General features: G+C 41.6%; 1 protein-coding gene across 1 annotated transcript in view; it reads left to right on the top strand.

Annotated features, from left to right (window-relative positions):
* MYO3B (myosin IIIB) overlaps window positions 1-19,194 on the top strand; it is a 347,455-nt gene that overhangs the window by 29,345 nt on the left and 298,916 nt on the right. Inside the window, exons 4-5 of the mRNA XM_039493716.1 lie at window positions 7,841-8,024; window positions 15,520-15,654. Coding sequence (XP_039349650.1) covers window positions 7,841-8,024; window positions 15,520-15,654 — 319 coding nt within the window. The remainder of the gene's footprint in view (window positions 1-7,840; window positions 8,025-15,519; window positions 15,655-19,194) is intronic.

Below are 19,194 nucleotides of genomic sequence, written 5' to 3'. Positions count from 1 at the left end.
CTGTAAAAATGATAAACAAAAGAAATGGTATTTTTCAATTCACCTCATACAAGTACTGTAGTACAATCTCTTTATCATGAAAGTGCAACTTATTAATGTAGATTTTTTTTGTTACATAACTGCACTCAAAAACAAAACAATGTACAACTTTAGAGTCTAAAAGTCCACTCAGTCCTACTTCTTGTTCAGCCAGTTGCTAAGACAAACAAGTTTGTTTACATTTACAGGCGATAATGCTGCCCTCTTCTTATTTACGTCACCAGAAAGTGAGAACAGGCATTTGCATGCTATTTTTGTAGCCAGCATTGCAAGGTATTTACGTGCCAGATACGCTAAACATTGGTATATCCCTTCATACTTCAGCCACCATTCCAGAGGATTCCATGCTGATGATGCTTGTTAAAAAAAAAGTGTTAATTAAATTTGTGACTGAACTTCTTAGGGGGGCAGGGGGGAATTGCATGTCCCCTGCTCTGTTTTACCTGCATTCTGCCATATATTTCATGTTATAGCAGTCTCGGATGATGACCCAGAACATGTTCATTTTAAGAACACTTTCACTGCAGATTTGACAAAACACAAAGGTACCAATGTGAGATTTCCAAAGATAGCTACAGCACTCGACCCAAGGTTTAAGAATCTGAAGAACATGCTTTCAGAAGTCTTAAAAGAGCCACACTCTGATGCAAAAACTACAGAACCCAAACCACCAAAAAAGAAAAGTAACCTTCTGCTGAACATGCGTTGGTCTGCACTGCTTTGGATTGTTATCGAGTAGAACCCATCATCAGCATGTATGTATGTCCCCTGGAATGGTGGTTGAAACATGAAGGAACATATGAATCTTCAGCATATCTGGCAGGTAAATATCTTGCAATGCTGGCTAAAACAGTGCCATGAGAATGCCTGTTCTCACTTTCAGGTGACATTGTAAACAAGAAGTGGGCAGCATTATCTCCTGCAAATATAAACAAACTTGTTTGTGTGAGGATTGGCTGAACAAGAAGTAGGACTGAGTGGACTCCGTTTTATAAAGAGATTGCACTACACATATACTTGTAATAAAAAATAAATATAAAGTGAGCACTATACACTTTGTATTGTGTTGTCATTGAAATCAATATATTTGAAAATGTAGAAAACATCCACAAATATTTAAATAAATGGTGTTCTATTATTGCTTAAGAGTGCAATTAATCGTGATTAATTTTTTTAATTGCACGATTAATCACGATTAATTTTTTTAATCGCTTGACAGCCCTATCTAATAGTATTGGCTTGAATGAAGCACTGTGAGGGAGAGGAATATGTAATTTTCCACACATTTCTCTGTCAGTGCATCTCAGTCCAGATATTCATCAGTTCTGCTTAGCTGGTCCTGGGGATTTATCTTTACTACAAACCAAAAATGGTGCCAAATGTATGCTTGCTTTGTGATGTGGACTAAATCTACAGTAAATATTAGGAGAAAACCATACAAATTATTCACTTATGACTTAGTTTAGGACTGAAGTCTCAGCCCTGCAAGTGAGTGGTAGACATAAGCTCAAGAGATGGAATTCAGAACTGGATTTTCCCCAGAATTCAGTTCTATCCAGAGCTTGGTTTTGATTCAGAGCAATTCAAATATAGGGGTCAGCCGTGAAGTTTGGAGCTAGATTCAATTTTCCCAAGGTTTGCCATTGTTCAGGTCCAGGGTTTTGGTCTGGGCTCGGTCACAGCGTTGCTATGTCTCACAATTTTATCATGGGTCTTGCTGCTTTGGTCTGTTTGAGCTGCACATAATGATCTATCATGGGATTTTCTGGCCCTTAACAGAACTGAGCAGGAGGCATAGAGATCAGGTTCAGAAAAGATAGAAAGAAGGAAGCTACTGTTCATGGTCTTTCTCTTGGTACTGTAATCTGCAAAGAGCTCATCTTGACCCATCTGCTGACCACCCGAAAGTGCGCCTGTTACTGGATTTACCTCTTGAAGGTGACAATGCCCTCTTCATAAGTAAGAAGGATGCAGAGGGAAGAGAGATGGCAAGGGACCCCATGGGCTAATGCAAGGAGGGTTGGGAACTACATGTACCTTGTTCATTTAGTAGTTTCTGTTACTCAAGTGATGTTTGTCCTGTAAACTGCAATTAAAACTAATGATTTTTTTTATCATCCCTGGTCGCTCTCAGTCTGTCTTGCTTGTACCTCACTCCACTGGTTCATAATGCTGTTCAGAAGTGGACCTGCTCTATTTATTTCCTTCCTTGCCTAACTTTCCTACACCTCAGTGTGAGTTTCACAGAGGTCAGGGCCTTTTTTCTCCATCTCCCTTTATGGCTGATCCTCAGCCTCAGGAGAAATCTCTGCACAAAACTCTGTGATCTCCTTGTCAGTGACAAAATGAGAATAGTTACAGATTAGTGCTTTGATGAGTTCTTTTGAACATTTAATTTCCAGATATTGACATTCTCTTTGTTTTGCCCCATTCAGCAAGAGAGGCCAGGAGGAGTCAGACTAGCAGAAGGAGCTTTTCTGACTATTGATTTTCCTGTGCTTTTCCAGGGTTCATTAGTTCCACTAACAGCAACTGCTTGTTTAGTGGCTGGCTGGGTAAGAACATCAGTAAGAGAGAGAACGCAGGCTGATGTAGCAATAGCTGAGGGTGTTGACTTTTTCTGAATAGGCCTGAGTGGGGCCTTAATACTAGGGCCCACTCAGTTGCAACGAAAACAAACTTGAATTCACTGCAAAGGCTGAATATTTGATTTTGAATGTGATATTTTTTATGGTTCTACTGTTTAAATAGGCACTAAAAAGTTATGCAGCCAACTACTTCACAAGAGCAGCTTTAACCTACTCTAGTACAAGTGGTGATAGAAGCAGAGCCAGGATGCTATGCAAACACTAAAAACATGCAGAGTTGTGCATATGGAACAATAACAATATTTTCTATTTCATTGTGTAAGTGTATGTACTGGAATTACTGTTGTACCCACTACCAGCTACAGTGGAGTCCAAAAATGTTTAGTATTGTACATCATGACTTTCATAAGCACTAGGCTGGAGCTGAACCTTGTACTAATTTCAGGGCTATGGCAAACCTGTCCAGATGGCGCATTTTACACGGGATGAGATAATGACTGTCTATTGGAAAGCAATGGACAAGCCTCTGTTGCTATATACCATATTTGCAATTTCAGTGAGGCAACAGTAAAAATAACACAATCAAGCAATTGTTGACTCTGTTATCCTTGTTTGTTGGTCTCTCGTATCATGTTCTCTCACCTGCTGTATGAGGCATGGGAATCTATGGTACATTAAACAGGACAAGGAGGGTAGCCTTATTCTGCTTTGAAAACAGGAACGGTTTGCAAAATCCAAGTATAATTTCTTTTTTTTAATTTTTTTACATCTAAATATCAGATTTGTGAATAATGATACAACAATGATGACATACACAACTGATTTTTGAGTCATCATGCTTGATATTTCAGATAGCTACTTATTTAGAATTTAGATGCTATTGAACACTGGATTATTGGATACTCGTTTTGATTCTGATTTATTTTTTGTCTGAATATCATCTGTTACATTAATACATGCAAAGATTTGAATTTTCTGCTTTATTTGGAACATGCTTTTTATATAACCTTCTATATTTTATAGTGCATTTTTAGAGAATGAAAGATGCTGGTTTGCAAAAAGATCCACTAATTTGGGAGCACTGTTCTGGGGGGAAAACAAGTTGCATTGTAAGAGCACCCATTGCCTTTATGTTTTTGGAGATGCGTCAGATTTATCCTGTCTTTCTTCAAAAGAGGAGATCAAGTAGGTAACAATAAGTGTAATATTTGCTTCCCATATTATGCAGCATTAAGAGATAACATGATAGCTTTCCTCAAAATCCTTTCTGAAAACTGTGGTTAACAGTGAGCATTGAGTTACAGATTATCCTGATAGTGCCAATGACATGTCTTCTTTACATCCTCCTTTCTTTTTTGATAATGAGTTCAACTTCCACTATTTTTATTTCAGAAATACTGTTAAGTGACACAATGAAGGATAGTTTTCTGTAAGTGCAGTGAACAAACGTCTGTACTTGTATTTGAAAGTTTTCTAGCTGACATGCCAGATCTGACTAAATTTGTATTGAGAGAGAGAGACGAGGTAGGTGAGGTAAATCTCTTTTATTGGACCAACTTCTGTTGGTGGAAGGGACAATCTTTCAAGCTTCACTGAGCTCTTCCTCAGGTCTGGATAAAGTAACCAGAGAGTCTGCGCTAAATACAAGGTGGGACAGATAATTAAGCAGAAGGGTTCCACACATGCTGTAGGCGGGTCACTAAAATGAAGTGGGAATTAGCAGTTAGCAGGCAGCAGGGTATGTTGTAAAGAGCCATAAACCAGTGTCTCTGTTTAAGTCCATGGCTTTTAGTGCCCAGCAGAGTTATGAATTTAAGTCCCCAGGCTCGTCTTTTGAAGGTGTTATGCAGGTTTCCTTTGAGGACGAGGACTGAGAGGTGAGATATTGAGTGATCACTTTGTGAAAAGTGTTTGTCCGTGAGTGATGTGTTTCTGTCTTTTCATTTTTCTGTGTGAATTCATTTGAGAGCCAGAAAGGACCATTATAACCATCTAGTCTGACCTCCTGTATAACACTGGCCATCGAAATTCCCTAAAATAATTCTTAAAACGTATTTTTTAGAAAAACAAGTTTAATTTCTTGCTGGAAAGAGTGTCTATTTTGGAATAAAGGGAACACTCTCCAGACGTGGCCAAGCAGATGTTGCACTCTGTGGATAGTTTCTTTTATCACCCAGGCTATTCACTTTGGCAGATGGACTTTTACTAGGCTTATTTTAATTTTAGGCTATCATCTCCTCTTTAAAAAAAAATTGCAGGCCTGCAGCCCAATTCTACCTTAGTATAAGTGGGTGCAAGTCCACTAAAATCCATTGAGTTGCACCTGCTTTGTATTTGGTCACTTCTGTGTTTGTGTATAAGGTTAGGTGCAGTACTGTGGGCTGGCTGATGCCATCTGGTCATTTCTGAAATACCCCTACTGCACAGTCACAAATCGCCTCTGTGTAAAGCTGCTCCACTCCCAGTAGTGTTAATTACCAAATCTTTATTTTTCTATATCTGGTGTAGCCTGCTTTTTGCTTGCCAATTGGGGGTTGTACACTAGAACAGACTTAACTATTGAAAAGTGTCCCCCATCTGGTGGATGAACTCACAGAATCCTTATGGTCTGTAGGCAACTGAAACACCCTCTGGTGAGGTCAGTGGAAGTACTACTACTAATCTTACCATAGCTTTAAGCCACTCTTTGTATTCCATATGAGGAAGATTTTGGGAGAACAGAAAAGGGATCATCACGTTCAGCCTCCTGCACAACTTAGAGACATTGCAACTTAGCAGTTGGCTGTTTGGTTTTGTAGGCTTTTCTATTATAAACCTGATTATTTAACATTTATTTTCTGCTAGCACTTAAAGGCCTCAACCAGGCTGGGGACTCATTGTGTTTGTCACTGTATAAATATATAGTAAATGACAGTCCCTGCCCGAAAGCACTTATCTTCATAAAACTTAGTCATACAGAAAAAGACAAAGGTTCACTGTAATAAAAATAGACCAAAAGGTACATGATTTTGTATATTCTTGTTTTTATTTTAAATGCTACAGTAATGAAGAACATTTCCAATATTGTCCCTGTCTTTTAAGGATAAAATATTTACAAATTCATGTTCATCACTGTGCTGTACACAATGGCCACTGAATTTCTGTTGACAGACACACCTTTTTCTATCCTGATCAGATAATAAAATCACACAGAATTAATAAAAAAAGTATGTTTAAGAGCTCCCGCTTCGTTTCATGACCCTTTGTCAGCAATAAGTATCTCCAGTCAGCCCCATGGTTCTTTCAAAGTAAAGAATCCTCTTGCTAGCTTGTCGTGACTGGGGATGAAAATATTATGTAGGTAACTGTAGTTTACAGGGAAGGGCAAATAAGTCAATGAACATTGTATTTCAGGTAGATTGTGCAGCTTGTTTTGCAGGTCAGTCATGTTTGGGTTTATTTGGAATTGGGTTCTAGTTTGAGCCTGAGCACTGTCACTCGCGAACGTTCCTCTGCACCCCACAGATGGGTGCATCCCACTTTTTTCACAAAATTGGGCATTTGACCCATTTGCTGATGATCAGTTGGCAAGAGCAAATGGGACAAATGCTCAGCAAGTTGGGATGTCGGGGACAGGTCTTAAAAAGGGGACTGTCCCAGCCAAAATGAGACATATGGTCACCCTATGCCTGAACAAATGAGCCAGTAACCAAACTCAAAGCCCCCTTCCTTAAACCTTCAAGTTAATATAGACTTTCCAACATGACCTGTTTCTCTATTTGTGTCCTTTAGACTTTGGAGAAAGAACTTGTTCCTTGAACAGTGTCAAACACAGTGCTGGGGCCTCAGGGGGAGGGATAGCTCAGTGGTTTGAGCATTGGCCTGCTAAACCCAGGGTTGTGAGTTCAGTCCTTGAAGGGGCCACTTAGGGATCTAGGGAAAAATCAGTACTTGGTCCTGTTAGTGAAGGCAGGGGTCTGGACTTGATGACCTTTCAGGGTCCCTTCCAGTTCTATGAGATAGGTATATCACCCTATATTATAAATGTTAACATGGACTTTTTGAATCTGATACAAAGAACCAAAGTATTGTAAATAATAAGGTTGGGATTAAGGAGTACAATGGCCATATAATTAAAAAAATGCATAAACTAAACATGAATTTTAACTTTGTGTTTATAAAACTCACCACACATTTCCAAGCTCACTCTCCCCCTTTATTGAAGACCAGACAGAATGTCCCTGGCTTCCGATGGGAGGCACTATATTACTACGTTTCCAGTTGTAATTTTCTCACATGAATCCTACTGACACAACTAGTGAGAATAAGAACATTAGAGGATGCTATTTACACAATAAATATATGGACCAAATTCAGCCTGAAGTAAGTGAGCACAATTCTGCTGTAGTCAATGGAGTTGAGCCACCTTCCACCAGAGTTAAACTGACCCAGTACCTATATCATGATAATAATGCAGGCTGCTTGTTCTAATGGCTTGCTCTCCCTGACTACTGGCACTGTTCACTCACTTCTTCAGCCTGCCAGCTTTCTTCCTGCTGGATCTCCCCTTTTCTGGCTTTTCCTTCTGGCTGTATGTTAGTTCCTTTCCAGAGTGATCAAATTTCAATCACAGGTTGGCTGGGTATTTGGAGATCTTTAAAATAGTTGTGCCCAGAATCTTGCTCAAGGTCCTAATAATTAGGGAATGTGTCCTTCCTTATGCATTTTTCTCAGTTTCTCTCCTGTTTTCTCTCCAAGACCCCCCACTGCTTCCCTTCTCAGGTCCCCAAGGTAGGGCACCTTCCCCTTCCCTGCTCACAAGAATCCATCTCCAGCATAGTCACTTGAGAGCCATTTGGTCCAAATGCTAGAGAAGAAGACAGCAGAGCTCAGCACTGCCTTTCAGGGCAACAGGCAGAGTACTCCTACTCTGTAAAGCTAAAGATTGGGAAAGAGAAATGTTCAGTGGGGCTATATTTATTTATCCACTTGTGAGGTTCTGGGTTCTGATTTGGCTCTTCCTTTGCCTGCCCCGTTGGTTCAGTGCCCTATGGTTAGTAGTAATGCTCAGGGCAGAAGGAAGCCATCAACAGCCGCTTATTGGTTCCATTCTGTTCCATATTCTGTGCTCAATCTGTTTCCTCAGCTAGCTGGTTAAATACATAAATGAATGAATAAGAAACAATTTGTTAAATCCCATAAAATTTAACAAATGTACAAACTTTGTTTTCCAGGACGCCACTATATGGATTATTTCAATATAATCCCAATATGATTGGACTGGCATCATTAGCTGATCCCTCAGATACCTGGGAAATTATAGAGACCATTGGAAAAGGCACTTATGGTAAAGTCTATAAGGTTGCCAATAAGAAAGACGGGAGTCTGGCTGCAGTAAAAATTCTGGATCCTATCAGTGTAAGTAAAATATTATAATCCTATTTTAATCACAGTTAAAATTTAAAAGGTTTTACTCTCAAACAGGCTTGAAGCTCTGACTCAAAGTTTAGGCAAACTGAAAACATCCTGGAGGGAACTGTTAAATATATTATGAGCAGGAGTGGGCTACTTGGTTTGGAAATAAAAAAAAACCTGCATCCAGCCTCATACTGACCTCTTTGTAAGGCTCTTTTGTATAATTTAGGACATAGTCCTACAAGGTGCTATGCAGAGCAGATTGAATTATCTGTTTAAAATAATTAATTTTGACTTTTTTCTATTTGTGAACCATTCATGACTTGACAAAATTTTATGGTTAGTCATTATTCACAAATATTCATCAGTAGTTTTATGCAAACAAGTTTCAGCCAATGAGATGTTAGAAAACTGTTCAATGAAACTATTCTCATTCTCACTGGTCATTTAAGTCACATGGTATTGTTTCTGCTCCCTGATTGGTTGACTGAAACTTTTCAAACAGCAGAATAGCAAATTGCAAATGACACACAGCAGATGGTAAATAAGTAGGGAATATGCTTGTTCACATTCAAATGTGTGTGTTCGTGTGATGAACAGCTAACCCCTAAACATCATCACAAGAATAATGAGGGGAATGAATCTGGTTGACCCAAACAGCCACTTGGAAATTGCACTTTGTTTTGTGGTTTTCAGCCAACTCTAGTTCTGAGCACTTTCAACTCACAAAGACCTCTGACGTGAGTGGGAGTGAAAGTTGCTTAGCACCTGGTAAGATCTCCCCCTTTCATAGCCTTATGTGTTGTTCAAAATCAGCATTCATGCTGACCTTGATTTCTGGCAGTGCATCTTGGTAGTTCGCTGGTACAGATTTTAGGTATCCAAGGTTGCAGCAGTTGGAGCATGAACACGATCAGATTGCACAGTGGCATTTCCAATACACTAATGGTAATATCTTACATTCATATAATGCTGTTCATCATAAAGGATCCCATATCACTGTAAAATCTATACAAATTCTATAATGGAATTCCTTCACCCACCACTGAAGTGCTGCCAGCTGTAGAATAGAAAGCAGCAGCTTTTTTACAGTGCACAGCAACAGTACCCAATAGTTAAGACAGGAATTGAAGAAGAATATTGTCAGGAACTCAGCTGGCTGCAGTTGCCTAGCAACCCAATGAGCTCAGCTGGGCCCAGTAAACCCTCATTAAGTGACTGTTCTCCCTGATTGGCTGGAAGAGCCAACTGATCCCTATTTAAAACTGGTTGCATTAGCAGCACCCGAAGCTGTGTCAGACCTGCTTCCTGTCCAGCCCTTGCTCCTCTCCAGCCCTGCCTACCTCTGAACCCCTAACTCCTGGCTTTAACCACTGGCTTGTCTCCTGACCACAACTCCAGCTCTGCCCTTTGCTTCTGTTTTGATCTCTGGCTCCAACCATTGGCTTGCCTTCTGGCCATACTTCCAGTTCTACTCTATGATTCTGCTCCGACCTCTACGCCAGACCCCTGCTCTGACCAATAGGTCTCACTGTCTACACTTCAGTGTGTGTTTGAGCAGCCCACTTTCTGTCATAGAGGGGACCCAGAAGGAGGCCAGCCCACCTTCTCAGAAGTTGTTGAGGTCCTACAGGAACTGCAGGTTCAGATCGCCATGCTGTGTGACCACAGTGCATCCCTTCAGGCCTAGTACATATCCGGGCAGTGTCTTCTGTACTCCCGACTCGTGCACCCACTTTTTGTGAGCCTAAGCTGCCCCTACCTGATAAATTTAACAGGGATTGTGCCAAGTTTTGTGGATTCCAGTTCATGTTGGCATGTACAGTCATGCCCCATAGATCAATCCCAAGTGGGATTAGTGCTAAGTCTGCCCACTGGAGAGGCCCTGAAGTGGGCTTCATCACTCCTGCAAGGGTCCAGTCCTCTCTTTGAACACTTTGAGAACTTCGTTCAGGCAATGGAGATCATCTTAGATTATCCTAATCAAGAATATACTGAAGAAGATGCTCTCCATGCCCTGTGACAGGGTCTTGGGTCTATCACCAAATATGCAGAGGGATTTAAATGTCTGGCTGCAGATATCCACTGTGCAGAAACACTACTTCAGGCAGGGACTCAATGACCCAATCAAAGATGAATTAGCATGGGTGGAACTTCCACCTAGCCTGGGAGCCTTAATTGATCTTCGTCTTAGGATTGATGATCAGCTAACAGAGGGAGCCTAAGAAAAATGACAGGCCATCTGATTCCCACTGGTCAGAATTCTTATGTCTCCTGGAGCTCCTATTGCCCTACCAGACCCCAAAATGATGCAAGTTTACTGAGCTCTACCTCTCTGCCAACGAAAAGAATACTTGTCAGGCATTAGGGTTGTGCCTACATTGTGGGATGCCCAGGCATGTTGCAGCAGGGTGCCCTACCAAAGACTGGTCCCAGTGTGGTCCCAGTGTGGGGGGGCTAGGGTTGGGTCAGTGCTCCCCTCCTCCCCACAGCAAACTGTGAAGCCAGCTATCTGCCAGAATCTTGGCAACCCCTAACCAGCATGCTTCCCTGTTCTGTCTCCCTCTTCAGTTGTGGCATTCTGCCATCCCTCATGTTCACTTAGAACACTGGTTGACTTGGACACGTCTGGCAATTTCATTGACCATGAGTTCATTAAGGGGCATGGAATCCTTTGCAGGGATTTCCCTGAGCTTGTCAAGGCTATCAATGGGTCACTTCTCTCTTCAGGCCCCATTAAGCATCGGACAGCTGTCCTGGAGGTCATTTACCTTTGGTGGTCACCGAGGCATCTTGCAGTTCAGGGTCATCTGTGTTCTGTACTCACTGGACGTCCATGGTGTCCCCTGACTTTTCACTCATGATCCCCAAATTAGATGGCACCCATGATCTATACTGTTGTTCCCTGCGGTGCTGACAAACATGCCTGCCCAGCTCAAGCCAATGGCTGGTCACATTCTGCAGTACACTGAAGCCCCTGAAGGATCCAGAGTTAGGAACCAAAGATTTATGAGCAGTGCCTGAAATAACCCCAACTATACATACAATATGATGGGGGCTAATTTAGCTACAATGAGTCAGGAAAAAGATCTTGGAGTAATCGTGGATAGTTCTCTGAAGATGTCCACGCAGTGTGCAGAGGCAATCAAAAAAGCAAACAGGATGTTAGGAATCATTAAAAAGGGGATAGAGAATAAGACTGAGAATATATTATTGCCCTTATATAAATCCATGGTACGCCCACATCTTGAATACTGTGTACAGATGTGGTCTTCTCACCTCAAAAAAGATATTCTAGCACTAGAAAAGGTTCAGAAAAGGGCAACTAAAATGATTAGGGGTTTGGAGAGGGTCCCATACGAGGAAAGATTAAAGAGTCTAGGACTCTTCAGCTTGGAAAAGAGAAGACTAAGGGGGGATATGATAGAGGTATATAAAATCATGAGTGATGTTGAGAAAGTGGATAAGGAAAAGTTATTTACTTATTCCCATAATACAAGAACTAGGGGTCACCAAATGAAATTAATAGGCAGCAGGTTTAAAACAAATAAAAGGAAGTTCTTCTTCAAGCAGTGCACAGTCAACTTGTGGAACTCCTTACCTGAGGAGGTTGTGAAGGCTAGGACTATAACAATGTTTAAAAGGGAACTGGATAAATTCATGGTGGCTAAGTCCATAAATGGCTATTAGCTAGGATGGGTAAGAATGGTGTCCCTAGCCTCTGTTCGTCAGAGGATGGAGATGGATGGCAGGAGAGAGATCACTTGATCATTGCCTGTTAGGTTCACTCCCTCCGGGGCACCTGGCATTGGCCACTGTCGGTAGAGAGATACTTGGCTAGATGGACCTTTGGTCTGACCCGGTACGGCCGTTCTTATGTTCTTATGTTAATCCATTTGGCTCAGGTCTTCACAAAGCTAGATCTGCATGGAGCATACAACCTGATCAGAGTCCAACAGGGGGATGAACGGAAGAAAACATTTTGAACCAGCTATGGCCATTCTGAATACTTGGTCAAAGTGTTTGGTCTGCGTAATGCCCCTGCAACTTTCCAGCATTTAATGAACGTCTTCTGAGATATCCTCGATCAATTTGTGATCATTTTAGATGATATTCTCATTTTTTCAGAAAACCAAGAACCCATGACCACCATATGTCACACCATTCTTGATTGGCTTCACCAAAATCAACTTTATGTGAAACACAAGAAATGTGAATTTGACAAGGATACCGTGGAGTTTCTGGGCTGTCTCATCTCTCCAGCAGGACCCTCACAAGGTTGCAGCCATCACCAAGTGGAAGGCACACTTGAATATATGTGGAGTGTAATGGTTTCTTGGATTCATAAATGTGTACCAGCGATTCATGCAAGGATTCTTTGACCTGGTAGCCCCTATAATGTCCCTCCTCAAGAAGGGAGTTAAGTTCACCTGATCCCCTGACATTCAGGTGGCTTCAACCACTTGAAAAAGTTGTTTATTTCTGCCCCATCCAGACCCTACAAAGGCCTTTATAGTTGAGACCAGTGCCTTGGACTTTGCAATAGGTATGATCCTCTCACCAGGTGCTTCATCACTGTGCCCTCTTCTCTTGAAAACTGACTCCTGGTGAGAGATGATGTCTGGGACAAGGAGCTCCAGGTCATCATTGCTGCCTTTGAGGAGTGGGAGCACCTCCTTGAGGAGGCCCATGCCCCTGTTCAAGTCTGGACAGATCACAAGAATTTGGAGCATCTACAGACAACACAATAACTCAACCAATGTCAGATTTGCTGGGCCCTTTTCCTCTCCCAATTTGACTTTATGGTTACCTACTATCCTGAGTTTAAGAATGAGAAGACAAATGCCTTGTCCTGCAAGGATGAGTACTGTGAAGTGGAGCAGAAAGCCCTCACGCTCTCCTTAAACCCTCCCAATTTGTCTGTTCGGCCCTCACTAGTTACTTGATGACCACTATCCAGCTCCCAACTTCAGGTGCCAAGATTGTGCCATGACTCACCTATAGCAGGACATTTCGGCCAATTTAAAACCTGGAATCTGATTACTAGTTACTTCGGGTGGTTGACCCTATGAACAGATGTTAAAAACTATGTGAAGTCCTGCGACCTCTGTGCCTGTATGAAGAACCTGTGAGCCAACCCTATGGGCCGCCTCCAGCCCCTCCCCAAACCTCCATTTCGTTGGTCCACCTTCTCAATGGACTTTATAGTGGAGTTACTGTGCTTCCAACAGCACTCAGTTATCCTGACTGAAGTAGACTTCCTGACCAAGATGGCCCATTTTATTCCCTGCTGCACTGTGCCATCTGCCCATGAAACAGCACAAGCTTTCCTGGAGCACATCTTTCAGTACCATGGCATACCGACCTGCACCATTTTGGACTGAGCGCCTCAATTTATTTCTCGATTCTAGCAGGGATTTCTTCACTTTCTCAGCACTAAATTCCTCACCTTAACAGCCTCCCATCCGCAGACTGATGATCAAACTGAAAGAGGCAGTCAGACCCTGGAGCAGTATCTCTGCTGTTTTCTGAATTTCTGTCAGGATGATTGGCTCCCAATACTGTTTGGCTGAGTTTGTGTACAACAAATCAACCCATACTTCCACCCAACACACCCTATTCTTTGCAAATTTTGTTTTTTACCCCTGATTCCATCCAGACATGCCCGATGGCTCTACTGTCCTGAGGGACATGGATATGGTCCAGAAAACATGCCAGGAACTCAAGGAACACTTACTTGCCAGTAAAGAAACTTATAAGCATTACACGGTCTGAAAGCGTTAGGCTGCCCCTAACCTTGCAGTAGGGGATAAGGTCTGGCTCTCAACTGGGAACCTGAGAACAGACCATCCTTCGGTCAAGCTTGACCATCAATACCTGGGTCCTTTTTGGATCATCAAGCAAATAAACCAGTGGCCTTCAAGCTTCAACTGCCAGAATCCCTCAAGATTCACCTGTCTTTCATGTTTCTCTCCTTAAACCATTTGTTGACAATCTTTTCCCCAACTGGGTAGATCCTCCTCCACCCTCTGTAATTGTCCATCGGCAGGAGGAACATGAAGTCCATCAGGTCTTTGCCTCCCAATAAGTCAAAGGGAAGCTGCAGTATCTGACAGACTCCTAACCATGACATCAGCTCTGTTATGACTCCTGGTACTGACCATTCACTTGCCTCCTGACCATGCCTCCAGTTCTGCCCTCTGATTCTGCTCTGACCATGAGGCCAGACTCCTGTTCTGACCACTAGGTCGCACCACCTACACCTTGGTGTGTGGCAAATATTGTGTCCAATAGAAACCACAGGATTTCAGTGTGTAATTATCCACATTGGAATTTGACTGGGACATTGAGAGTAAAACCCGTACTGAGAAAAGTTGACCCTTTTTTATTTATAGAAATACAACTTGTTCATCCCTTGTACAGCATGAGTCAGAAGAATGTAATAAGTAATACGTGATTAAGGGAATAAAGCACCAGGGTCTTGATACAGCAAACTATCCCAATTCAGCAAATTATTTAAGCACATGCTTAACTCTGAAGCATGTCCTCAAGTCCTGTTAAAGTCAAAGTCTGTGCTGAATAGGTATACACCTAAGCATGTGCTTAAGTGCTTTGCTGAACTGGGGCTCATGTGAGTTATTGTGCAATATAGTTGGTCCTTTGTTATTTCATCTTCACAAAAATCCCTCGTTAGACAAATAGTCAAATTTTTGCTTATTTTCAGGATTTTGATTTTTGCTCTGTTTAATAGTTCCTGTTGTGTCCGTTTTCCATGTGGGCTTTAGTTTGTATAAATTTCTCTTGTTTTAAAGATGTATTTATTTTTATTCATGTCCCATTTAATGTCTTTTAAAACTGCTATATAACTAGGTTCATCAGATTACCTTAAAAAGAAAAAATGAAGCTAAGATCCATGTGTTTACAGTAGCTCAACCATCAGAAATGCAGATTTAAGGAACAGATTAGAAAAGATATACACCTCTACCCCGATATAACACTGTCCTCGGGAGCCAAAAAATCTTACCGCGTTATAGGTGAAACCGCGTTATATCGAACTTGCTTTGATCCGCCAGAGTGCGCAGCCCCACCTCCCCAGAGCACTGCTTTACCATGTTATATTCGAATTCGTGTTATATCAGGTTGTGTTATATCGGGGTAGAGGTGTATATGCAAATTTTCCATTTAGACAAGTAAGCAGAGCTAAGCACCATTTTTACTTTTGTGGTAGCAGTGTATTATGCATTGTGTACCCTTGAGGCAAAAACTACTGACTGCACATGGAGTTCACACTTTTATTTACAATAAGACAATTGTGGTGTGATTGGTTTTTGACCAGATTTTATTATTTGATCAGATTGTTTTCAGTGCAGCACAATAAAGACATTTAGAAGTATAAAATAATGTATAGCTACTTCTTTTTATCAACGAAGATTTATTTGTTTGTTGTACTGAATTATTATTTATTTATGCACCATATTTGATTGTGTTTTCCATTTAGGATGTGGATGAGGAAATTGAAGCAGAATATAATATTTTACAGTTTCTTCCCAATCATCCCAATGTTGTTAAGTTTTATGGAATGTTTTACAAAGCGGATCAATACGTGGGAGGACAGCTCTGGCTAGTTCTTGAGGTAAGATATTTTGATAATGTTAGAACTTAATTAAAATGGATTTTTAGGGCAAGGTGCTCCCCTTTAGAAGTGAACAAATCAGAAACAGCAAATGGTGGGTCTCTGTGCTCTGTACTGAGAGACGAACCTTAGAATTTTGGGGTTCTGTGTTTAGGGATATTGATCAAACAGTCTGGCCATGGGAGGTGTTTGCAGATCCACCCTTCAAAAAAACACACTCAGTGTTTATTCAGTAACAAACCCCAGATATGGGGACTTGGTATCAGCACTTTATTGCCATTCAAGGTACTTCATTCTGTCTTCAAAAACATAGAATGGGCTCCATAATAATTTTCTTACTTGAAAGTAAATTGACCTTCCATGCTGGAGAAAACATCTGTGTTAGTGTTGAGAAGTCAAGGTCTCATTGGATAATCCAAAAGATGACTTCATGATGAAGTACCACACACAGTATTTACCAAACCTGGCACCCATTGCAAATGTGGGCTGAGAGAATGTAATGGGAAAACTGTCTTAAGGCAGTGTAACATTAAAAGCAGGATGCTGTTGAATATCTAGCACTTTAAATGGCTTATGCAGACTCTGCCCATTTAGCAGGCTTCAGTGTTCTCAAAATGAGGGATGTCATTCTGACTGCACTGCAGTTACTGTCATTGACTGACTGCACTAGGTCCAGGATTTCGCTCAGATGATTAGGATGTTCCTAAAGGATTAATTGTGTATACAGCCCAGCACAGAAATTAGAGAGATCTCATAGGGCGTGTTGCACCATAGCAGTATTTTTCCATAACATAGTTACATCAATATAAATCTGAGCACTAACTTGTTTGTTACTGATTATTTTAGAAGGACCATCCAGCTGTTCTGGGATTGTGGGTGGAATCAGAGTTAAGTACTATCACTTTATGTTCTACTTTAACCTTGTCCCAGTAATACAATAAATCTGACTTTTATGCATTGCAACATTATATGGTATAGAGGACAACATTTGGTACCATATGCCAATTTTCATAATACGTTTTAACGGTTATCAAAATGATCATCAGGTATTTTTGCTGTACGGATTCTTAGTGACTAACAGAGAAACAGCTAACATTCTTATCCCAAAGTATATCAGACATGCTGTTCTGTACAACACAATCATGAATGTCAGAAGAACATACCGTTTCCGTAGGTTAGTTTTTTGCATTAATGATGCAAAGAATCCTGTGGCACCTTATAGACTAACAGACGTTTTGCAGCATGAATACCCACTTCTTCGGATGCAAGCAGTGGAAATTTCCAGGGGCAGGTGTATATATAAGCAAGCAAGAAGCAAGCTAGAGATAACGAGGTTAGATCAATCAGGGAGGATGATGCCCTGTTCCAGCAGCTGAGGTGTGAAAACCAAGGGAGGAGAAACTGGTTCTGTAATTGGCAAGCCATTCACAGTCTTTGTTTAGTCCTAAACTGATGGTGTTAAATTTGCAGATGAACTGGAGCTCAGCAGTTTCTCTTTGAAGTCTGTTCCTAAAGTTTTTTTGCTGTAGGATGGCCACCTTAAAATCTGCTATTGTGTGGCCAGGGAGGTTGAAGTGTTCTCCTACATGTTTTTGTATATTGCCATTCCTAATGTCTGATTTGTGTCCATTTATCCTTTTCCTTAGAGACTGTCCAGTTTGGCCGATGTACATAGCAGAGGGGCATTGCTGGCTTATGATGGCATATATTACATTGGTGGACGTGCAGGTGAATGAACCGGTGATGGTGTGGCTGATCTGGTTAGGTCCTGTGATGGTGTTGCTGGTGTAGATATGTGGGCAGAGTTGGCATCGAGGTTTGTTGCATGGGTTGGTTCCTGAGCTAGAGTTACTATGGTGCGGTGTGCAGTTGCTGGTGAGAATATGCTTCAGGTTGGCAGGTTGTCTGTGGGCGAGGACTGGCCTGCCACCCAAGGCCTGTGAAAGTGTGGGATCATTGTCCAGGATGGGTTGTAGATCCCTGATGATGCGTTGGAGGGGTTTGAGCTGGGGACTGTATGTGATGGCCAGTGGAGTCCTGTTGGTTTCTTTCTTGGGTTTGTCTTGCAGTAGGAGGCTTCTGGGTACACATCTGGCTCTGTTGATCTGTTTCCTTATTTCCTCGTGTGGGTACTGTAGTCCTGAGAATGCTTGGTGGAGATTTTCTAGGTGTTGGTCTCTGTCTGCAGGGTTAGAGCAGATACGGTTGTACCTCAGTGCTTGGCTGTAGACAATGGATCTTGTGGTGTGCCCGGGATGGAAGCTGGAGGCATGAAGGTAGGCATAGCGGTCAGTAGGTTTTCGGTATAGGGTGGTGTTAATGTGACCACCACTTATTTGCACCGTGGTGTCTAGGAAGTGGACCTCCCGTGTAGATAGGTCCAGGCTGAGGTTGATGGAGGGGTGGAGGCTGTTGAAATCAAGGTGGAATTTTTCCAGAGTCTCCTTCCCATGGGTCCAGATGATGAAGATGTCATCAATGTAGCGTAGGTAGAGAAGGGGTGTGAGTGGATGGGAGCTGAGGACGCGTTGTTCCAGGTCGGCCATAAAAATATTGGCATATTGTGGGGCCATGCGGGTGCCCATAGCGGTGCCACTGATCTGGAGATATATATTGTCATTAAATTTGAAATAGTTGTGTGTGAGGATAAAGGCACAGAGCTCAGCAACCAGTTGTGCTGTGGCATCATCAGGGAGACTGTTCCTGACAGCTTGTATTCCATCAGTGTGTGGGATGTTTGTGTAGAGAGCCTCTACATGCTTCTACAGAACCAGACTAACATGGCTACCCCTCTGATACTTGCATTAATGATGTATAGCTTGTTGGTTTTGGTGCACCTAATTTAAAATTTGTAAAGAAATTTAAGACAAAACTTCTCATTTTCCTTTTATACAGAAGTTTATTGAAACAGTTGACCTTGGAAATATTCCCTGCCTTAGAATTGCATGCAGATTTGTCTGTGCACAGCAATTATGTTTTATAATAGTGTAGTGATTTTTTTTTAGTAAAAGGGTATATACAAAGCTCTCAGTTATTGTGATCACTGTTTCTTTGATGAAATCATATAGTCATTGTGATGAGCATCTTTACAATTTTCTAATCAAAAATATTTTCCCCTGCACTATTTTGCAACATTCACTCACTATGAGCAATACCTTAGTCAGGTGAGTAGTTGCATTAAAGTCCATGGTAAGGTACTACTCAAAGTGAGTAAGAGAAGCAGAAGTGGGCCCTTAATTTAATTTTATATGATGATGGAATGTGCTACACTGAGAACTAACATTTTATGTTTATTCATAGAAAAGATATTTCACAGAGCATGTCCCTAAAACATGCATTAGCTCTCTTATGTAAGGACCACCTCTAGTGGCAGGCGGCTAGTTCAGTGTTCATGATCATTTCATTCCAGAGCTCTCTATTGATTACCAACATGGGTGTCTCTGCCAATTTTGGTGGTGGTCTTTGTGTTGTGGGTACTTAGCTATTTGGAGAGAATGTGATTCATTTCACGTATGCTACTGAACAGCCATAAGACTGTAT

This window comes from Mauremys reevesii, linkage group 11 (assembly GCF_016161935.1).
Source record: "Mauremys reevesii isolate NIE-2019 linkage group 11, ASM1616193v1, whole genome shotgun sequence".
In the NCBI taxonomy this organism is placed as follows: Eukaryota; Metazoa; Chordata; order Testudines; family Geoemydidae; genus Mauremys; species Mauremys reevesii.
This window is presented reverse-complemented; position numbering and strand designations above follow the sequence as displayed.